Source organism: Primulina tabacum, chromosome 14, assembly GCF_025594145.1.
Source record: "Primulina tabacum isolate GXHZ01 chromosome 14, ASM2559414v2, whole genome shotgun sequence".
NCBI lineage: Eukaryota > Viridiplantae > Streptophyta > Magnoliopsida > Lamiales > Gesneriaceae > Primulina > Primulina tabacum.
The window spans coordinates 31,339,615-31,357,824 of NC_134563.1; the positions used below are offsets into that span (position 1 = coordinate 31,339,615).

An 18,210-nucleotide genomic window follows, 5' to 3' on the forward strand; every position below is an offset into this window, starting at 1 on the left:
GAAAGTCAGTGATTATAATTCAGCGATGTATCGAATAATCTCGCAGCTAAAATTTTGTGGACATGAGGTTACAGAATCGGAAATGCTTGAAAAAAAATTTTCCACGTTTCACACATCAAATATAACTTTACAGCAACAATATAGAGTGCGTGGATTTGCGAGATATTCTGAACTCATCGCCTGTCTTCTTGTGGCGGAAAAGAACAATGAGCTATTAATGAGAAATCATCAGTTCCGACCCACTGGATCAACAGCATTTCCAGAAGTAAATGCTGTGAGTAAAAATGAATTTAAACCTGAAAACCAAAATCAAATTCAAAGACAAGGTTTTGGTCGAGGTCGAGGTCGAGGACTTGGTCATGGTCGTGGACGTGGAATTGGCCGTGGTCGTGGTCGATGCCGTGGTTTTGAAAACAATAGAGATAGTTATTTTTATAACTCATCTCAAAAGGGCGTCACGAACCACCCACAGAAAAGGCATCATGAGAACATGAGTGTTAATGAAAATCACTCGAAAAGATTTGAAAGTTCTTGTTTCAGATGCGGCACTCCAGGACATTGGTCTCGTATTTGTCGAGCCCCTGAGCACCTTTGCAAGCTCTATAAAGAATCGTTAAAGGGGAAAGAAAAAGAGACCAACTTCACTGAACGCGGTGACCGTTTGAGTGATTTAACTCATTTTGATGCTGCTGATTTTATAAATGATTTCTCTGGAAATGATCAATATGTTGGTGGGATAAAAATGAACAATATTGATGCTACTGATTTTCTTAATGATTTCTCTGAGAATGAACAATATAATGGTAGAATATAAATGTACAATAATTTATTTTTCATGTATTCATATAATAATGTTTTATTGTAAAATTATGATATGTGTATTGTCAGTAATCTTATTTCATTGCATATTTTTTTTGAAGTTCAAATATGGAAAATGCTATGAGCAAAGCTGAAGTTTGCATACCCGATAGTGGTACAACGCACACTATCCTCCGAGATAAAAGATATTTCTTGGAACTAAAACCAACAAAAACAACGGTGAATACAATATCAGGTCCTGTAGACTTGATTGAAGGATGTGGTAAAGCACAATTTTTGTTACCTAATGGTACAAAATTTTTTATCAATGATGCTTTATATTCACCACAATCGAAAAGAAATTTGTTGAGTTTTAATGATATATATTCTCATGGGTATGATACTCAAACAATGAATGAAGGGAATGAGAAATATATGTGTCTTATCACATATAAATCAGGAAAGAAATATGTGATTGAAAAACTACCAATGCTCCCTACTGGATTGCATTATACACATATAAGTCCCATTGAATCAAACATGGTAGTAGATAATTCTTCAATATTAACCAATTGGCATGATCGATTAGGACATCCTGGTTCAACAATGATGCGAAGAATTATAGAAAATACACATGGTCATCCACTGAAAGACCAGAAGATCTTTCAGAATAATAAGTTTCAATGTAAAGCATGTTCTCTTGGAAAACTTATTATAAGACCATCGCCAGCCAAAATCCAAACTGAATCACCAATGTTTCTTGAACGTATTTAGGGTGATATTTGTGGACCAATCCATCCACCATGTGGACCATTCAGATACTTTATGGTATTAATTGATGCCTCCAGCAGATGGTCACATGTATGTTTATTGTCAACTCGAAATATTGCATTTGCAAGATTACTTGCTCAAATAATAAAATTGAGGAATCAATTTCCCGATTATACAATTAAGAAAATTAGACTTGATAATGCTGGTGAATTTACTTCCCAGACTTTCAATGATTATTGTATGTCTATGGTAATCATTGTTGAGCATCATGTTGCTCATGTACATACACAGAATGGATTGGCTGAATCATTGATTAAACGTCTGCAAATGATTGCTAGACCAATGATTAAGAAAACAAAGCTCCCTATTTCTATATGAGGACATGCAATTTTACATGCTGCTGCATTAATTCGCATCAGACCAAGTGTATATCATAAATACTCCTCATTGCAGCTTGCATTTGGTAAAGAACCAGACATTTCTCATCTGAGAATTTTTGGATGTATGGTGTATGTGCCTATTGCACCACCGCAACGAAAGAAAATGGGACTTCAAAGAAAGACTGAAATTTATATCGGTTATGATAGTCCATCAATCATTCGATATCTTGAACCTCAGACAGGCGACGTGTTCACAGCACGTTTTGCTGATTGTCATTTTAATGAGGAAATCTTCCCAATGTTAGGGGGAGAACAGAAACATACCGAAAAGGAAATTACATGGTATGTATCATCATTGTTACATCTGGATCCAAGAACAAAACAATGTGAAAAAGATGTACAGAAAATTGTGCACTTGCAAATAATAGCAAATCAAATACCAGATGCATTTGCAGACACAAAAGGGGTGACTAAATCATATATACATGCTGCAAATGCCCCCGCTCGAATTGAAATTCCGAAGAAACAAATTGAAGATACTCATGATGTCATAAAACGCTTGAAGCGTGGAAGGCCAGTCGGTTCCAAGGATAAAAATCCTCGAAAAAGAAAATTCATTGAGAAACACGATGATCACAAAATAGATAATGGTGTTCCTGAAGAAACACATGATGATCATAAAATAGAGAATGATGTTCCTGAAGAAACACATGACGATTGAAAATGTTCTGTCAGAACCACAAACTGACGAGAATTGTGAAAATCTCTATCAATTATATTAATACTGGAAAAATATGGAACCGAAAAGATATAGAAGAAATTGATGATATATTTTCTTATAATGTGGCAATCGACATCATAAATGATAATGAAGATTATGACCCAAAATCTTTGGTGAATGTAAAAATCGGCAGGATTGGATAAAATGGAAAGATGTCATCCAGGTTGAATTGGATTCGCTAAATAAGCGTAATGTTTTTGGACCTATAGTCCTTACACCTGAAGGTGTAAAACCTGTTGGATACTGTGGGGACCCGGACGCTAATTCATTCCTTAATCGTCTTTAGGAATAATTCAAACAATTATAATAAACAGGGTCTAATTTTTTTTTTAAAATACAAAGCGGAAACGTAATGTAATTCAATTCAAATTACATATTAAACATAATTATACAAATCTTGTATTATCTACAAGAATTCAACTAGGTTCAACTATATATCAGTGCTGAATCCTAAGTTGCTTCGAAGCCCGGATCTCCACGCTATCTAGTCCAGCCTCGTTCTCTTCTTGACCATGATCCTATCCTACCTGTTGTCATGCACACATACAAACAAGACAACAGCCGGATAACTCCAGTGAGAATTACATTCTCAGTATAAATCATGTATACATGCAATCATAAAATAATATAAAAGCATATAACAGATATGTCTAACATGTATTCAAATCAGAATATAAATCCATCTCAAGAATAAATCATATTCTAAACATGTACCATCATCAGGAACATAAATCGATATGTACCATATTCAGGAACATAATTAACATGAATCAATATAAACTGTCAATTAGACTCATGACTCCAAATTTAAGACTAGACTCAATCCTAGTCTAGGGATCCCGGTTTCCAGAAGTTAGCATTCCCATATCGACCAACAGTAATAGAAAAGACTCCAGTTCTATCCACGTCGATAGGGTATCGATCACCAGTAATAGAAGAAATACCAATTCTATCCACATCGATATGGTATCGATCACCAGTAATAGAAGAAGCTCGTATTCTATCCACATCGGTAGCCAATCATCCGGTGACAGACTTTGGCACAATCGCCAATACACTATCTTGTGACATCGTGCAATGTGCCCGTGGCGATCCCACCACTATCAGGCACTTCTGTCACAAGATTACTCATCTAATACCTGCTGTCTATAAATCAAGAGAACAAGTACATCAATCAAATCAATACAATAAGGTAAAGTATGTGATTTAGGGAAACTCGAGCCAAACCTCACTCGAGTTGTGCAATCCCAACTCAACATTAATTTATACCTTTATCTTCTCGGTCCGACGAAGACGAAGTATTGAAGTCAACTCTGTCCATACCCAATGTCCAGTTGTAGCCTACGTCGATAGGAACACAGTACTGCAGTCGGATTAAAATTCAGACGGGCGGATCTTTCACAAAAGGCGTAAGGATTTTTCTCTCCAAAGCTTCGACCCTTTTCTCGTTTCTTTTGAATTCTAAACAATTCATGATATATATATATATATATATATATATATATATATATATATATATCGTGCATGTTCAAGGGGCAGGTGGCTTACTTTCGTGTTGCATGTCGCGCGCATATGCGCGCCCAAGGTCCGCGCATATGTGCCGGAAGCACTGTCCGGCTACTGGACTACTCGCGCATATGCGCGCACTGACATCGCGCATATGCGCGAGATCTACTGTATCCGCATATATCAACTCGCGCATATGCGTGCTTTCTGCCGCGCATGTGCGCCAACCTTCCTGCCCTGCTCGCGCATATGCGCCGAGCACTCCACTAGGCTACTGTACACCTCGCACATCAATTTTCACACGCGATCTCATTTCGTGTCTTGGTTAGCCCTTTCATAATTATCTCGATTAATCAAGAAATCATCTCAGATTAATCTCAGATTACGGTAAATATACCCAAATCATTTCTGATTACGGTAATCAAATTCTCGGGCCTTACAGATACAAATGGGTTTTTATTCGAAAGCGAAATGAGAAAAATAAAATTGTAAGATATAAAGCTCGACTTGTTACACAAGGTTTTTCTCAAAGACCTGGAATTGATTATGAAGAAATATATTCTCCCGTGATGGATGCAATTACGTTTCGGTATTTGATTAGCTTGGCGGTATCTGAAAATTTAGAAATGCGTCTTATGGATGTTGTTACAGCTTACTTATATGGATCACTTGATAGTAATATATATATGAAAATCTCTAAAGGATTTAAGATGCCTGAAGCACAAAGTTCAAAACCCAGAGAATGTTATTATGTGAAATTACAAAGATCATTATATGGGTTAAAACAATCCGGTCGAATGTGGTATAATCGACTAAGTGATCACTTGATGAAAAAGAGATATGTAAATAATTCAATATGCCCTTGTGTTTTCATTAAGAAAACAACATCCGGATGCGTAATTATCGCTGTATATGTTGATGATTTAAACATCATTGGAACGAATAAGGAAATTCAAGAAGTTGTGTTATACTTGAAGGAAGAATTTGAAATGAAGGATCTTGAAAAAACCAAGTATTGTCTGGGTTTACAAATTGAACAAAAAGAATGTGGAATGTTTGTTCACTAGACAAATTATACAGAAAAGATCCTTAAACGTTTTAATATGGATAAATCAAATCCTTTAAGTACTCCAATGGTTGTTAGATCATTAAACATAGAAAAAGATCCATTCCGTCCATGTGAAGATGATGAAGATATTCTTGGTCCAGAAGTACCATATCTAAGTGCTATCGGTGCCCTTATGTATCTTACAAATTGTACAAGGCCTGATATATCTTTTGCTGTAAATTTGTTGGCAAGATTTAGCACATATCCAACAAAGAGACACTGGAACGGAATTAAACATATATTCCGTTATCTACGAGGATTGACATACTTGGGACTTTTGTATTCAAAAGATGCTAATCCAAGTATAATTGGTTATGCCGATGCTGGATACTTATCTGATCCACACAAGGCACGTTCCCAAACTGGATATGTATTTACTCGTGGAGGCACTGCAATTTCTTGGCGTTCATAGAAACAAATGCTCGTAACAACTTCATCAAATCATGCCGAGATTATTGCACTACATGAAGCAAGTCGTGAATGTGTGTGGTTAAAATCAATGACCCAACATATCCAAATATCATGCGGATTATCATTCGACGAGAAGCCTGTGATACTATATGAAGATAATGCTGCATGTGTTGCTCAAATGAAAGAAGGATACATAAAAAGCGACAGAACTAAACATATTCCTCTTAAGTTCTTTGCATGCACCAAGGAGCTTGAGAAGAATAAATATATTGATGTTCGTCACATTCAATCAAGTGAAAACTCATCAGATCTCTTCACAAAGGCACTTCCTACGACAATATTCAGAAAGCACATATATAATATTGGGATGCGCAATCTACGAAATTTGTGAAGAATTGTTCGTGTAAACATGAGGGGGAGTTTACGTGACTGCACTCTTTTTCCCTTACTATGGTTTTTATCCCAATGGATTTTTTCTAGTAAGGTTTTTAACGAGACAGTATAAAAACACGTAATGAAGACAATCATTATGATCATCATCACAAGGGGGAGTGTTGAAAAATAATATTTAAAATATGTGTATTGAATATTTGAATGTTGAATATTTGAATGTTGAAAATAAGAGTTGTAAATATTGAAAATTAGTGTGTGATGATGTAGGTAATGATGAATTTATTTTTGGATTATTTGTAAAGATTTTCTATAAATAGATCTCTCATTTGTGAAGAAAATCACAATTGAATAGATAGAAAAATATTATAAAGTGTGTAGTTTGGTAAATTTTGAGAGTTTGAGATTTTTATTTTTTACCATAAATTTTTACTTTTCACAACAAATTTATCAATAGTTGGTAAACCGTTGATTTACTCCTCTCAAAATGGCATTGTAGATTGATGGAAATCTACGTATGCTCTCATATAGGGTTATTAAATCGTGGTTACATCAAATGGTAGCGGATTACGACTTTGTATACTTGTGGAAAATTCAAAACTAGAAAAAAAGAAAAAATTTAAAAATTCTAAATTTAACGGTAATATACATGTTTATTGAGAGTAATTTAATGTCCATTTGAAACTCTTTTGAATCTATCTCTTTTATTTTCTTGCGCTCTCTTATTTGAATTTTTAAGAAGACAATTCAAGATATACAACATATATATAGTTTTGGGAGAAAACTACAATGCATTAATTCATTCAAATTAAGGTAATTTCGACATAATATGCATTTGAGATAAAAAAAAATTATGATTATTAAATGATAATTTAATGTCCATTGGAAAACCTTGTTGTAGTGATAACTTTTAACACTCAACCGATTTTATTTTTAGATATATTACATAAAATAATTCAATATTGTATTTCTTTTTTAGTAAGTAATTTGAGCAGAAAATTATTTAAAATAACAAAATGTATTTTTGAATGATTTATCTCATGAGTGATACTGAACATTTTATACGATTTTTAATTAAATTGATTGATATAATCGATGCAAAATTTTTAATATAGTTTACGTTTTCAATAGAGTTTAGTTTCAATTTGAGTAAAAAAATAAAAAACATATAATACATAAATTACATTTGAATTAATATAAAAATTAATTAAATTCAAAATTGAATTAAATGAATTGATATAATCAATGCAAACAATAATTGAAGTGATCATTTATTGCAGTACACATATGTCAACATTCATGATATATTTTTCTTTCTTTAGAAATAACATTTGTATTTAAAATTTATTTATACAGTTTGTAATAAAAATTAAATATATCATATTAACACAAATCATATCACAAATTAAATTGATTGATATAATCAATGCAAAAATTTTAATGTGGTTTATGTTTTCAATAGAATTTAGTTTCAATTTGAATAAAAAATAATAAAAGACATATAATACATAAATTATATTTGAATTAATATAAAAATGAATTAAATTCAAATTTGAACTAAATGAATTGATATAATCAATGCAAACAATAAATGAATTATCATTTACTGTAGTACATATATTTCAATATTCATGATATATCTTTTTTTTTTTAGAAATGACATTTTGGCGAAAAATTACTATTTTTGGCAAAAATTATGCTTATATATATATATATATATATATATATATATATATTTACTATCATTTTTAAAATTTAACAATTACATGTTAAATATATGTGAATGTAAAAATAAATTTTTTAATCATATAATTAAAAAAATTTAATAATAACATTAGTCATTTAATTATCTGATTTTAACAAAAATGACTAAGATTAATTGGTAAAACATAATTATAAAATTATAATTGATTCCATAAAAATATACGACTAAAAATATCGTATTTTAATATATACAAGATTAAAACTGACATTTTATCTCATATATTATTTACTTCGCCTTCTTTATGATATATATGTTGAAAATAAGAGATTGAATGTTAAAAATAAGAGTTTTAAATATTAAAAATTGGTGTGTGATGATATATGTAATGAAGTATTTATTTTTAATTTTCAAAAAAAATTTATAAATATACCTTTCAATTTGTGAAGAAAAATACAAAAAACACAATTGAGTACACAAAATTTTATAAATCATATAATTTAATATATTTTATAAATTTAGGATTTTTATTTTTTATCATAATTTTTTATTTTTAACAATATGAGTTATGTTATTTTATCATCAAATGATGATGATTATAATGAATGTGTATATGCGTATATGTATATCAGTGCGATGCAATATAAAATTCCAATCTCCTTCTCATCGTCTTCAAAGGTCTCTCTCTTGTCGATTTCTTTCTTTCTTTCTTCTTCTTCTTCTTTTTTTTTTTTTGGTTTTTTCGGAGAAAACTCTCTTCTTAATTCTTCTTGAGAAATTTTCTCCACTTTTCAAGTTTTCCAGGCATTTCCTTTTCAGGTCGCATTGAATAAATTTTTTGAAGTGGGTTTTCGGATTCTTGAGAAATCAGAGCATTGTATGGAAAAATAATTGAGTTATTCGTATTGGTTTTCATCAAGGAGTGTGTGAATTTGCATTTCTATTCACATTCTTTGCGGAAGGTGTTTTTCTGCCCTTTTTCTCTCTTAGATTATCGAATTATGTCGCCAAATTTTCAGTCAATTTTGTTCATGCCCCAAAAAGATCAGATTTTTTTACCCGCATTGAATTCTTGTTCTGTATATTTAGATCTCAATTCAGGTCTTCGCATTTCGTTCCTTAATTTTCTTTTTTCCCGTTTCTTGATTTTTTTTTTCCATTTTCCAAACGGGTCTATCTTCATTTTTGTGATTGTTCTCTGCTTATTGCATTTTTTAATGTTAATTGTTTTAGTTATCTTCGACAATGAGATATGTGTATGACAGATTCTTCCCCATTTTTCTTAAATTGTTGGCTACTCAGAGCAAATGATGTATAAAGATTGAGACTTTATGCAATGTGGGCTGGCAGACCAGTAAAAATGATTTGAAATTTTCATAGACTTGTCATTTTAAATGTTTAATTAAAATCTGATCTGAAATTTCCAAAGCTAAATTTTATCAGTTTTCCTTGTTGAAATGTTGGATTTTTTCCTTGATGTAGAACACTATTTTGTGGACAATATTCAGTAGATTATTCGAAAAGGAAACCTCTTGATTGGCCGATGATACCTATTTTTCTTTCTGTACAAAGTTATTTGAAATTTTAGATATTTATTTAAATGTCTGCAGTGGTCTGGAAAATAACCACAAGTTTTAGTCTAATAACTCTCTAAAGAAATAAGAGTTTTGTCGGTTCCATTTGTATTTTAGTTGAATGTTATTACATGTTAATAAAAATCTTGGTATGCCTTTTGTTGTTGTCCCTCTGTGTTTTGTGATTATGCTTTTTCTTTTATCCTACTTTTGATTGCTTTTGCATGGCCACAGTTTGGTGAGATTGGATTTCTTTTACACTCATCTTTTTACCAATAAGTGTTAAAGGGGCCTTCACCAAGATTGCTAAAATTCATAAAGACCAGGGCCCTATGTTTGGATGGGGGCTACATATTTTGATTAAGTGCCATCTACCAGAAATTTCATTAGATGGATCAGAAGTGTATATTTTTCTTGCATTTTTTTTGCTTTATTAATAAGATAAGTTTCCTATGAAATTAAAGACTAGGGCCCTACTGGCAAATAATAATAATAAAAAGTCCTTAAGTATACAGTATTCGACCCTCCCTTTGAAGTTGATGTAGGGACTAACAGCATGTGAAAAGTAAAGGCCTTCTTGACCTACAAAATGGTATGGGTCCCAAATGCTCTCAGATATTCCAAGTCAGATAAGACGGCTTTTTTTTTTGGCCACTAGATGTGGTTAAATTCCACGTCCTTTTGACCTTGGATGTTGTTTCTTCTACACATTGAGCTTGAATGGTCTTGTACACATTTAGCTACTGGTAATCTCTGGTTAAATTTGTTTTGCGATCATATACTGCATTCTCTTGTTACTTATTGTTCTCGGCTGGACTCACTTATTGGTTATACTGGCTTGAATCTTCTTGTCGATTATGATAGTCGTTTCATGTTTTATTCTACATTTACTTGCTGCATTATCCTTTTTCATTGATGGCATTTTCTTTCTTCTTTAAGGAAGGAAAGATACCTTTTCATTTCAGTTTTTTGCCTTGTGTGTTTATGCAGATTACATAGTATACTGATACTATGAAGAACAAAGATGGAAAACCAACCACCCAACCTCGGAAAACATATAGGACTGTTCCCATGGCAATAATGCTTGTTGTGCTTTGCGCGCTTTCGTTCTACCTGGGCGGGTTCTTTTGTTCGCGAAAGGACATTTTTTTAACTCAGGCAGTTGATAAAGCAGGTGGAGCTTCAAAGGAAACGAAAACTGGCCCTCTCCAGATCAAAGCTGTAACTTTTCCTGAATGCCCTGCAGATTTTCAAGATTATACACCGTGCACAGATCCGAAGGTATTCTTAAAATACATTTGTTTCTTGGTCTTACTGTTATAATCTGATGTGTGTTTTTCCGCCAAATGAATAGACAAAGACCACTATGATTAATGGCAAACACTAAGGTAATATTTGGGTTGTTTTTACAAAATGTTCCGAGAACATGTTTCCAGAAAATGAATTGGGAAATGTGATTGATGATCGGTTCTTCTTAATGAGATATAAGAATAAATCCGAGTTATTTATTTTATAATACATTGTGAGAGTATTTTGTTAATTTTAAAATCTAACTTATTGGGTTCGAATATAATATAATTCTTCAGTTTTATTCGGGTGAAAGTTATATTGAAGTAATGACTCTATAGGAAAATGTAAAATGAGGTGGAAATGTGTTTAGACAAGAGAAATTGAAGATGAGGTGAAACTGGTTATTTTCACTTCTGGAAAATGGGAAGTTTGGAGAAAACATCAATAAATATTACCTAGGCTTCTGTGGTTATCAGTCACTGAAAGTTTATTTCCTGTAGTGTAATCCTAGTTGCCTGAACCCAACAATTTACGGTATTACTGCAGAGGTGGAATAAGTACAGTCGTCACCGGTTTTCTTTTCTCGAGCGCCATTGCCCTCCATTGTTTGAAAGGAAAGAATGCTTGATTCCCCCTCCTAACGGTTACAAATCACCTATCAGATGGCCAAAGAGCAGAGATGAATGTTGGTACAGGTAATAAGCATTTTCTTCAGGAAAATTTATCTGATTTGAAGCAATTTACTTGTTCTCATGGCTTGGAGATAACTAAAAAAATATTCAATATTTTTAGGAATGTTCCATACGACTGGATTAACAGACAGAAATCGAATCAGCATTGGCTGAAGAAAGAAGGGGAAAAGTTCCTCTTTCCTGGTGGTGGCACTATGTTCCCTAATGGTGTCGGTCCTTACGTTGATTTGTTGCAAGATCTTATTCCAGGAATTAAAGATGGGACAATTCGTACGGCTATTGATACAGGGTGTGGGGTGAGTTTATTTTCTATGGTTCATCCGCAAATTTTATCTCCCTGTACAAAATCATCAGCGTTTTACTCATAAATGTTCAGGTTGCAAGTTGGGGAGGTGAATTGCTCGATCGTAGGGTTCTAGCATTATCTCTCGCCCCAAGAGATAACCATGAAGCTCAAGTTCAGTTTGCTTTGGAACGTGGAATACCCGCAATCTTGGGCATCATTTCGACGCAACGGCTACCCTTCCCGTCAAACTCTTTCGACATGGCACATTGCTCAAGATGCCTTATTCCGTGGACTGAATTCGGTAATTACGTTTACCCTGTGTTGCATGCTTGATTTCAAATAATTTATTGTGAAAAGCTATTCAACTAGTTTTAAATCATTCTTATGAAAACCAATCCAAATAGTTTCTAATCGTTTTTAAGGCCTTGAGTCGGAATACTTGGAATCTATCATTTACCATGCACCGGTATCCTTCTCAGGTGGAATTTACCTTCTAGAGATACACCGCATTCTCCGTCCTGGTGGTTTTTGGGTACTTTCTGGCCCCCCAGTAAACTATGAGAATCGTTGGAGAGGATGGAATACAACTATTGAAGACCAGAAATCAAATTATGAAAAGCTGCAAGAATTACTTTCCTCGATGTGTTTCAAATTATACAAGAAGAAAGATGATATTGCCGTTTGGCAGAAATCATCCGACAATAGCTGCTACAAGAAGCTCCAGGCACCCGACAATTATCCTCCGAAGTGTGATGATGGTACTGAACCAGATTCAGCATGGTACACTTCAATTCGACCTTGTGTTGTTGTTCCTCACCCAAAGTACAAGAAACTAGCATTAAAATCCCTTCCCAGATGGCCCGAACGACTGCATACAGCTCCTGAGCGTGTTTCTGATGTTCGAGGTGGAAGTGACGGTGCTTTCAACCACGATGATAGTAAATGGAATATACGAGTAAAACACTACAAGAAATTGCTCCCTGCAATTGGAACCGACAAGATACGAAACATCATGGATATGAACACGATGTATGGAGGTCTTGCTGCTGCTCTGAATAATGCTCCTTCATGGGTTATGAATGTCGTCTCGTCCTATGCTCTAAATACGCTAGCTACAGTGTATGATAGGGGCCTCATAGGAACCTATCACGATTGGTAATGCATATTTTACCTGAAAATGCATCAATATTTATCTTTTGAAAGTGTTTGATTCTCAGATGATGTTGATATATTTGGCATCATTTTTAGGTGCGAGGCTTTTTCAACGTATCCCCGAACATACGATCTCCTTCATTTAGACGGCCTTTTCACCACTGAAAGTCACAGGTGAAGCTCCGCTCTCCTCCTCTCCACTATGTTTCTTGAATGAAGTTTTTGTGGACAACACACTCTGACAAAGATGTGCTTTCAATCAGGCACCATGGCCCTAGATAAATGTCATATTCCCCCAATTCTGTGTACAAACAAATCGAATGAGGTCAAATTCTACACAAATTTATAAATTGAATCTCTGTCTCTAATTTGTTTGCTCAAAGCCAAGCTCAAAGAGTGATTTACTCTGAAGTCAAGTAAAATTCAAAATATTAATTAGTATATTAACACTTGCCGTCAGCTATCACATAAAATATTTTGGCTCAGAAAATGTCAAAGCATGCTTGAGCTAGTCTCGAATTTGACGTTCTTGAAAACAATATGTTTGCACAGCTACCCCAGCCTTCAAAAAACGTTTTGACTCGAACTATGCTTATTCCCCACCAATAATAGTCCTTTTGACACTTTTTTTTGGCAGATGTGAAATGAAGTATGTTATGTTAGAGATGGATCGCATACTCCGGCCAAACGGGTATGCAGTCATCCGGGAGTCGAGCTATTTTGTGGATGCTGTCGCTACGTTTGCTAAAGGAATGAAATGGAATTGTCGTGAAGAAGACACGGAATATGGTGTTGAAAAGGAAAAGCTCTTGATTTGCCAGAAGAAGCTATGGTACACAAAGGCAAGTTCATAAGATACTTGAGAAAACAGGGAATTGTGGATATTTTTTCTTTCGGAGATCACACATATATTAAACTCAAAATACCGGCCATAGAAGAGAAGTAAGTTCTATAATACCACTCTCATATATTGTCCGTTGCATAAATACTTCGTGTCAGACGAGCTATAAACTATCAGTTGCTGTTGGCTTATTATTTCACCATTTGATGAGGTCTTATTATTCTAATTGGCCAATCTTGAGTAGCTTAACCAAGCTGATCGACGTTTGGTGTCGCAAAAGTTCGGTTTTACTAAAATAACAATCGCTTTGTAATTAATTTGATTCGATTATTTCAGTAAATCATTTGATAGTTTCTTTGCGTCCGGCTCTATTTCGTTTGTTTTTCTAGCAATTTGACAGTGAAAAATATAATTTTGGTTTGTTTAGTTAGTTTGGTGTGCTTTTGCTTCCTCAGATGTGATAATGAAGTATTTGTAGAATTTATGATATCATGAACTATAGAGTAGTAGAGATATTTTAAAAATTATTGTCATCGGGTGTGCATGATGATCAATCTCGTGTATGGATCCTTTTACTTGTACTTATTCAATTAAAAATATTGATCTAATTCAAATTCTGTTTCGCGATTTCGTGATCTAACTATGAAATTTATAAGTGACTTGAGATATAGAAATCACAAGAATCGAATTGTTCATTTGAAAGGTAAATGATACTTGTTACAATAAAAATATTTTATACAAAGGGACTTTTTGTTTCGTATGTTCATTAATTGTAATAATTATATTGGAATAAAAAAAAGTAACTTGCACATTCCAACCTCCAAAGCAAAAATTCCAACTTTTCCCCTTTGATTTGGAAAATTAAAGGTTTCCCCCCCGAAATAATAGTGCATGGAATCTATGGCCAGAATATGAGATATACGTTGGAGAAGGAGTTCTCCAAATAGTACATATGATGCCACTATTTATATGTGTTACATAGTTATCGAATTATTATGCAACCCTCGATGAACCAATGGTTGCAGATTTGATCGGGATATATGAAATGAAGGGGCCGTACTGTACGTTACTCATAATCGACTGGTTCTTGTAGGCACTATCAGTAATACCTAGAGAATCATAGGGCGATGCTACTAGACGCTCTTACCATGATTCGATGTGTTTAATAAGAAATATGATTTCTGACATTCTCATGATCAATTGTTGATACATAGAATGTGGCAAATTAGGGTAAGCCTGAATAAAGAATTATGTCATGAATCACAAGGAGTTGTGAACCCAAGGCTAGCTGTATCCCTGAACCATTGAGGGTCACACAAGCATTAGATCATTTGTTCACGTTGAGAGAATAAATTCAAGAACTTGAATTTATATTATGATATAGTAAATTCAAGGAGTTGAATTTATGATAAATAAATCTTGAGAAAATAAATTCAAGGAGTTGAATTTATGAGATAGTAAATTCAAGAAGTTGAATTTATAAAATTTGGAGAGAATAAATTTAAGGAGTTGAATTTATAAAATTTAAGAATTTAATTTATTAAACTCAAAGTTGAGTTTATTAAATATTAAATTTTGGAGGTGATAAATTCAAAGAGTTGAATTTATAATTTAAATATTAAATTCAAATGTTGAATTTAAATTAAATGTAATGTGTGTATGTATTATGGGATTGTAGGAGTACAAGACAAACTATACAAATTATTAAGGTTCTTAATTGGACTTTAAAATATTAATTAATTATTAAACTAGTTGGACTAGAGTAATTAATTGATTAAGCACATTAAGTATTTGATTTAATTAATGGGCCCTAAGCTTATATATATGTGTATAAGGTTTGAGGTTGAAAAATAACATTCATAATTTTTGAAAAACCCTAGCCTCCACATGAAATGATTTTTTCGAAAATCCTCCTCTCTTTTTCTCTCATATTTTCGGCCACATCAAAGAGGTTTTTGGTTTGAGCCGCCTCTCGATTTTTAATCTCCAACGTTAAAAGTTCTTCCAAATATTCTAGTGCTATTTGGAAGATGAACAAATCTTATAGTCGCGGACCTGATTCAAAGATTGAAGGAAGTAGTTCTTAAAGAAAGTTCGTAGGAATTACATCAAGAGCTATCTCCGCTAATCCCGGAATAGTTGGAGCATTGTGATTCATTCACCAAAGATAAAAGTTTTAAACATCCTATGTATGTTTAATTATTAAAACATACGAATGCTCAAACAAATATGTATTGAATGTCAAGATCTAAAATTTTTAAAACTTCCGCTGCGTTTTGGGCACGAGAAAACCGAGATCCAACAATTTCATATAATCATCTATAAAAAAAAAAACTAGGTAGTAGATTTTGAGTTTATGGAGATTAAAACAATCCAAGAGTCAATCCAACGGTTAGAAAAACATTAAAGTTGTGTTTAGATGTAAAGGTCTGGATTTGATGAAATTTGAAATGACTATATTTTGGGATGAATTTAAAATTCACGACAATTACTTAAGAAATAACTATATAGAATTTGGAATTCATGTCAAGTGGATTTCCTAAAAAATTAAATGAATTTGAAATCCCTCTATTAATCTTGATGGAAATTAAAACACACTTAATAGTGATGATATATTCTTTAAAACAGATGCGATTGGAAACATGTTGTGTTCAACTTAGAGGTGAACACGAGTCGATCTACTCACGAGCATCTCGAGTGGAGTTCGAGTAGGCTCAAGCCCATAGAAGAACCGAGCTTGAGTAATTTCTGAATTATACTAATTGATTTAAAAAATTAACATAATGCATTTATATTGCGGGATCATTCTTTTTTGTTTACCGGATTTATATTTCATGTTTTATTTTGCAAATTGTTAATTAAATATTAACTACATGAATTTTGTTTCATGTATAATTTTTCTCAAATAATAAATATAAAATATAAATAAAAACAAAACTCAATTTAAAAATTAAAATAATGGGCATGACACATCAGCTACAGTGTTGCTCCATTTATGAAGCAACGCTATTCACATCCCTAATTTGAAGACGTAGAGTTAAGAGATGTCCCACGCAGACTCCCTCTGCACGGTGAAGTCTGCTGCCCTTTTTTAATTCTTTTATAATAATTAAATCCAACGATAAAATTTTAAATATTTAAAATAATTAATAAAAATTAAAATAAACAATTATAAAAAAGTTAAAAAGAAATAAAGGAGTGTGATAACTTGGCTGACGTAGAGGCTTCAATTTTGTTCAGAAACAGAAAATCATTAAAAAATTTAAAAATAGAAAAAAATGATAAAAATCCCCAACTGCTAGAGACTGATTTTTATATGATATATGAGCTTGTTGACATCATGAGTGGTTTTAAATCTACCAAGCCTATTAGCCAATATATGTTCATGGGACGTAGGGTTGTCAAAAGTGCTCCCTATCGTCCAACACAGTAGTAACTATATAATAAACCAAAACACATTAGTACATGTCAACTAATGAAACTCAAGTAGAAAAATGATTTAAAGATTCATTGTTGATCACGACTTGATATGTATAATTCTTCGATGCATATTGATACGTATAAGTGCCAACTTATTGAGTTTTATAAACTCACGTAGCTCATGTATTACAGGATCAGGTAATGAAGATACATAGGATGTCGGTTCGTCAATGGAGGCTTGTGACGTGCCTTACCTCGACAAGAACCTGGACATCTTATTGTATAGCTTCCGCATATGTATTATGATAAATTTTATGTCATGGTTTGAAATGACGTTAATGATTATATATATAACGATACATGGTATGTTTGTATATGAAAATATGCTTATAAATGTGCATCGATGTTGTTGCTTGAGTTTTAGCTTTTACATCATAATAAAGGATATCATCAAACCCTATTTTAATTATAAGTATCATTATGCCAAAATTTGGATGTAAAGACAACTTTTCTTAATGAGGACATCATGCCAAAATTTTTATAAACCGTCAAATTGATACTCTTATTTGAATTACTTTATAATAAAGGATATCATCAAACCCTATTTTGATTATGAGTATAAGTATCATTAATCGTGTAAAATATAGAAGAAGGGTGTTACAAACTCCATTAGGCATGACGCCCAACTCTTGGACGGAGTTTCCTTAACCAAACAGCCTCATTTGCTGCAGCTGATGCAACAATGTATTCGGCTTCAGTGGTGGAATCTGCAGTACTGTCTTGCTTGGAACTCTTCCAAGAGACAGCAGCACCATTGAGCATGAGTACGAACCCAGAGGTTGACTTTGAGTCATCGATATCGCTTTGGAAGCTAGAGTCGGTATAGCCTTCCAATTTCAGTTGTCCACCCCCATAGACCAAGAACAACTTATCGGTCCTTCTCAAATACTTGAGGATGTCTTTCACAGCTTTTCAGTGTGGAAGACCAGGGTTCGATTGATATATACTCACTACACTTAGTGCAAAAGTCACATTAAGACGTGTAGATATCATCTCATACATGATACTACCAATTGCAGATGCATACAAAATGCTTGTCATCGTCGCT

The 18,210-nt window shown here is 33.2% G+C and overlaps 1 protein-coding gene across 1 annotated transcript; it reads left to right on the plus strand.

Moving 5' to 3' along the window:
- Positions 1–8,539: 8,539 nt before the first annotated feature.
- On the plus strand, positions 8,540–14,041 carry LOC142524465 (putative methyltransferase PMT21). Its single transcript, XM_075628471.1, has 8 exons — positions 8,540–8,809; positions 10,412–10,702; positions 11,258–11,406; positions 11,504–11,699; positions 11,780–11,990; positions 12,169–12,844; positions 12,938–13,015; positions 13,479–14,041. Exons 2-8 carry the CDS (start codon positions 10,433–10,435, stop codon positions 13,693–13,695), a joined length of 1,797 nt encoding a protein of 598 aa, XP_075484586.1. The 5' UTR covers positions 8,540–8,809; positions 10,412–10,432; the 3' UTR covers positions 13,696–14,041.
- Positions 14,042–18,210: the final 4,169 nt, after the last annotated feature.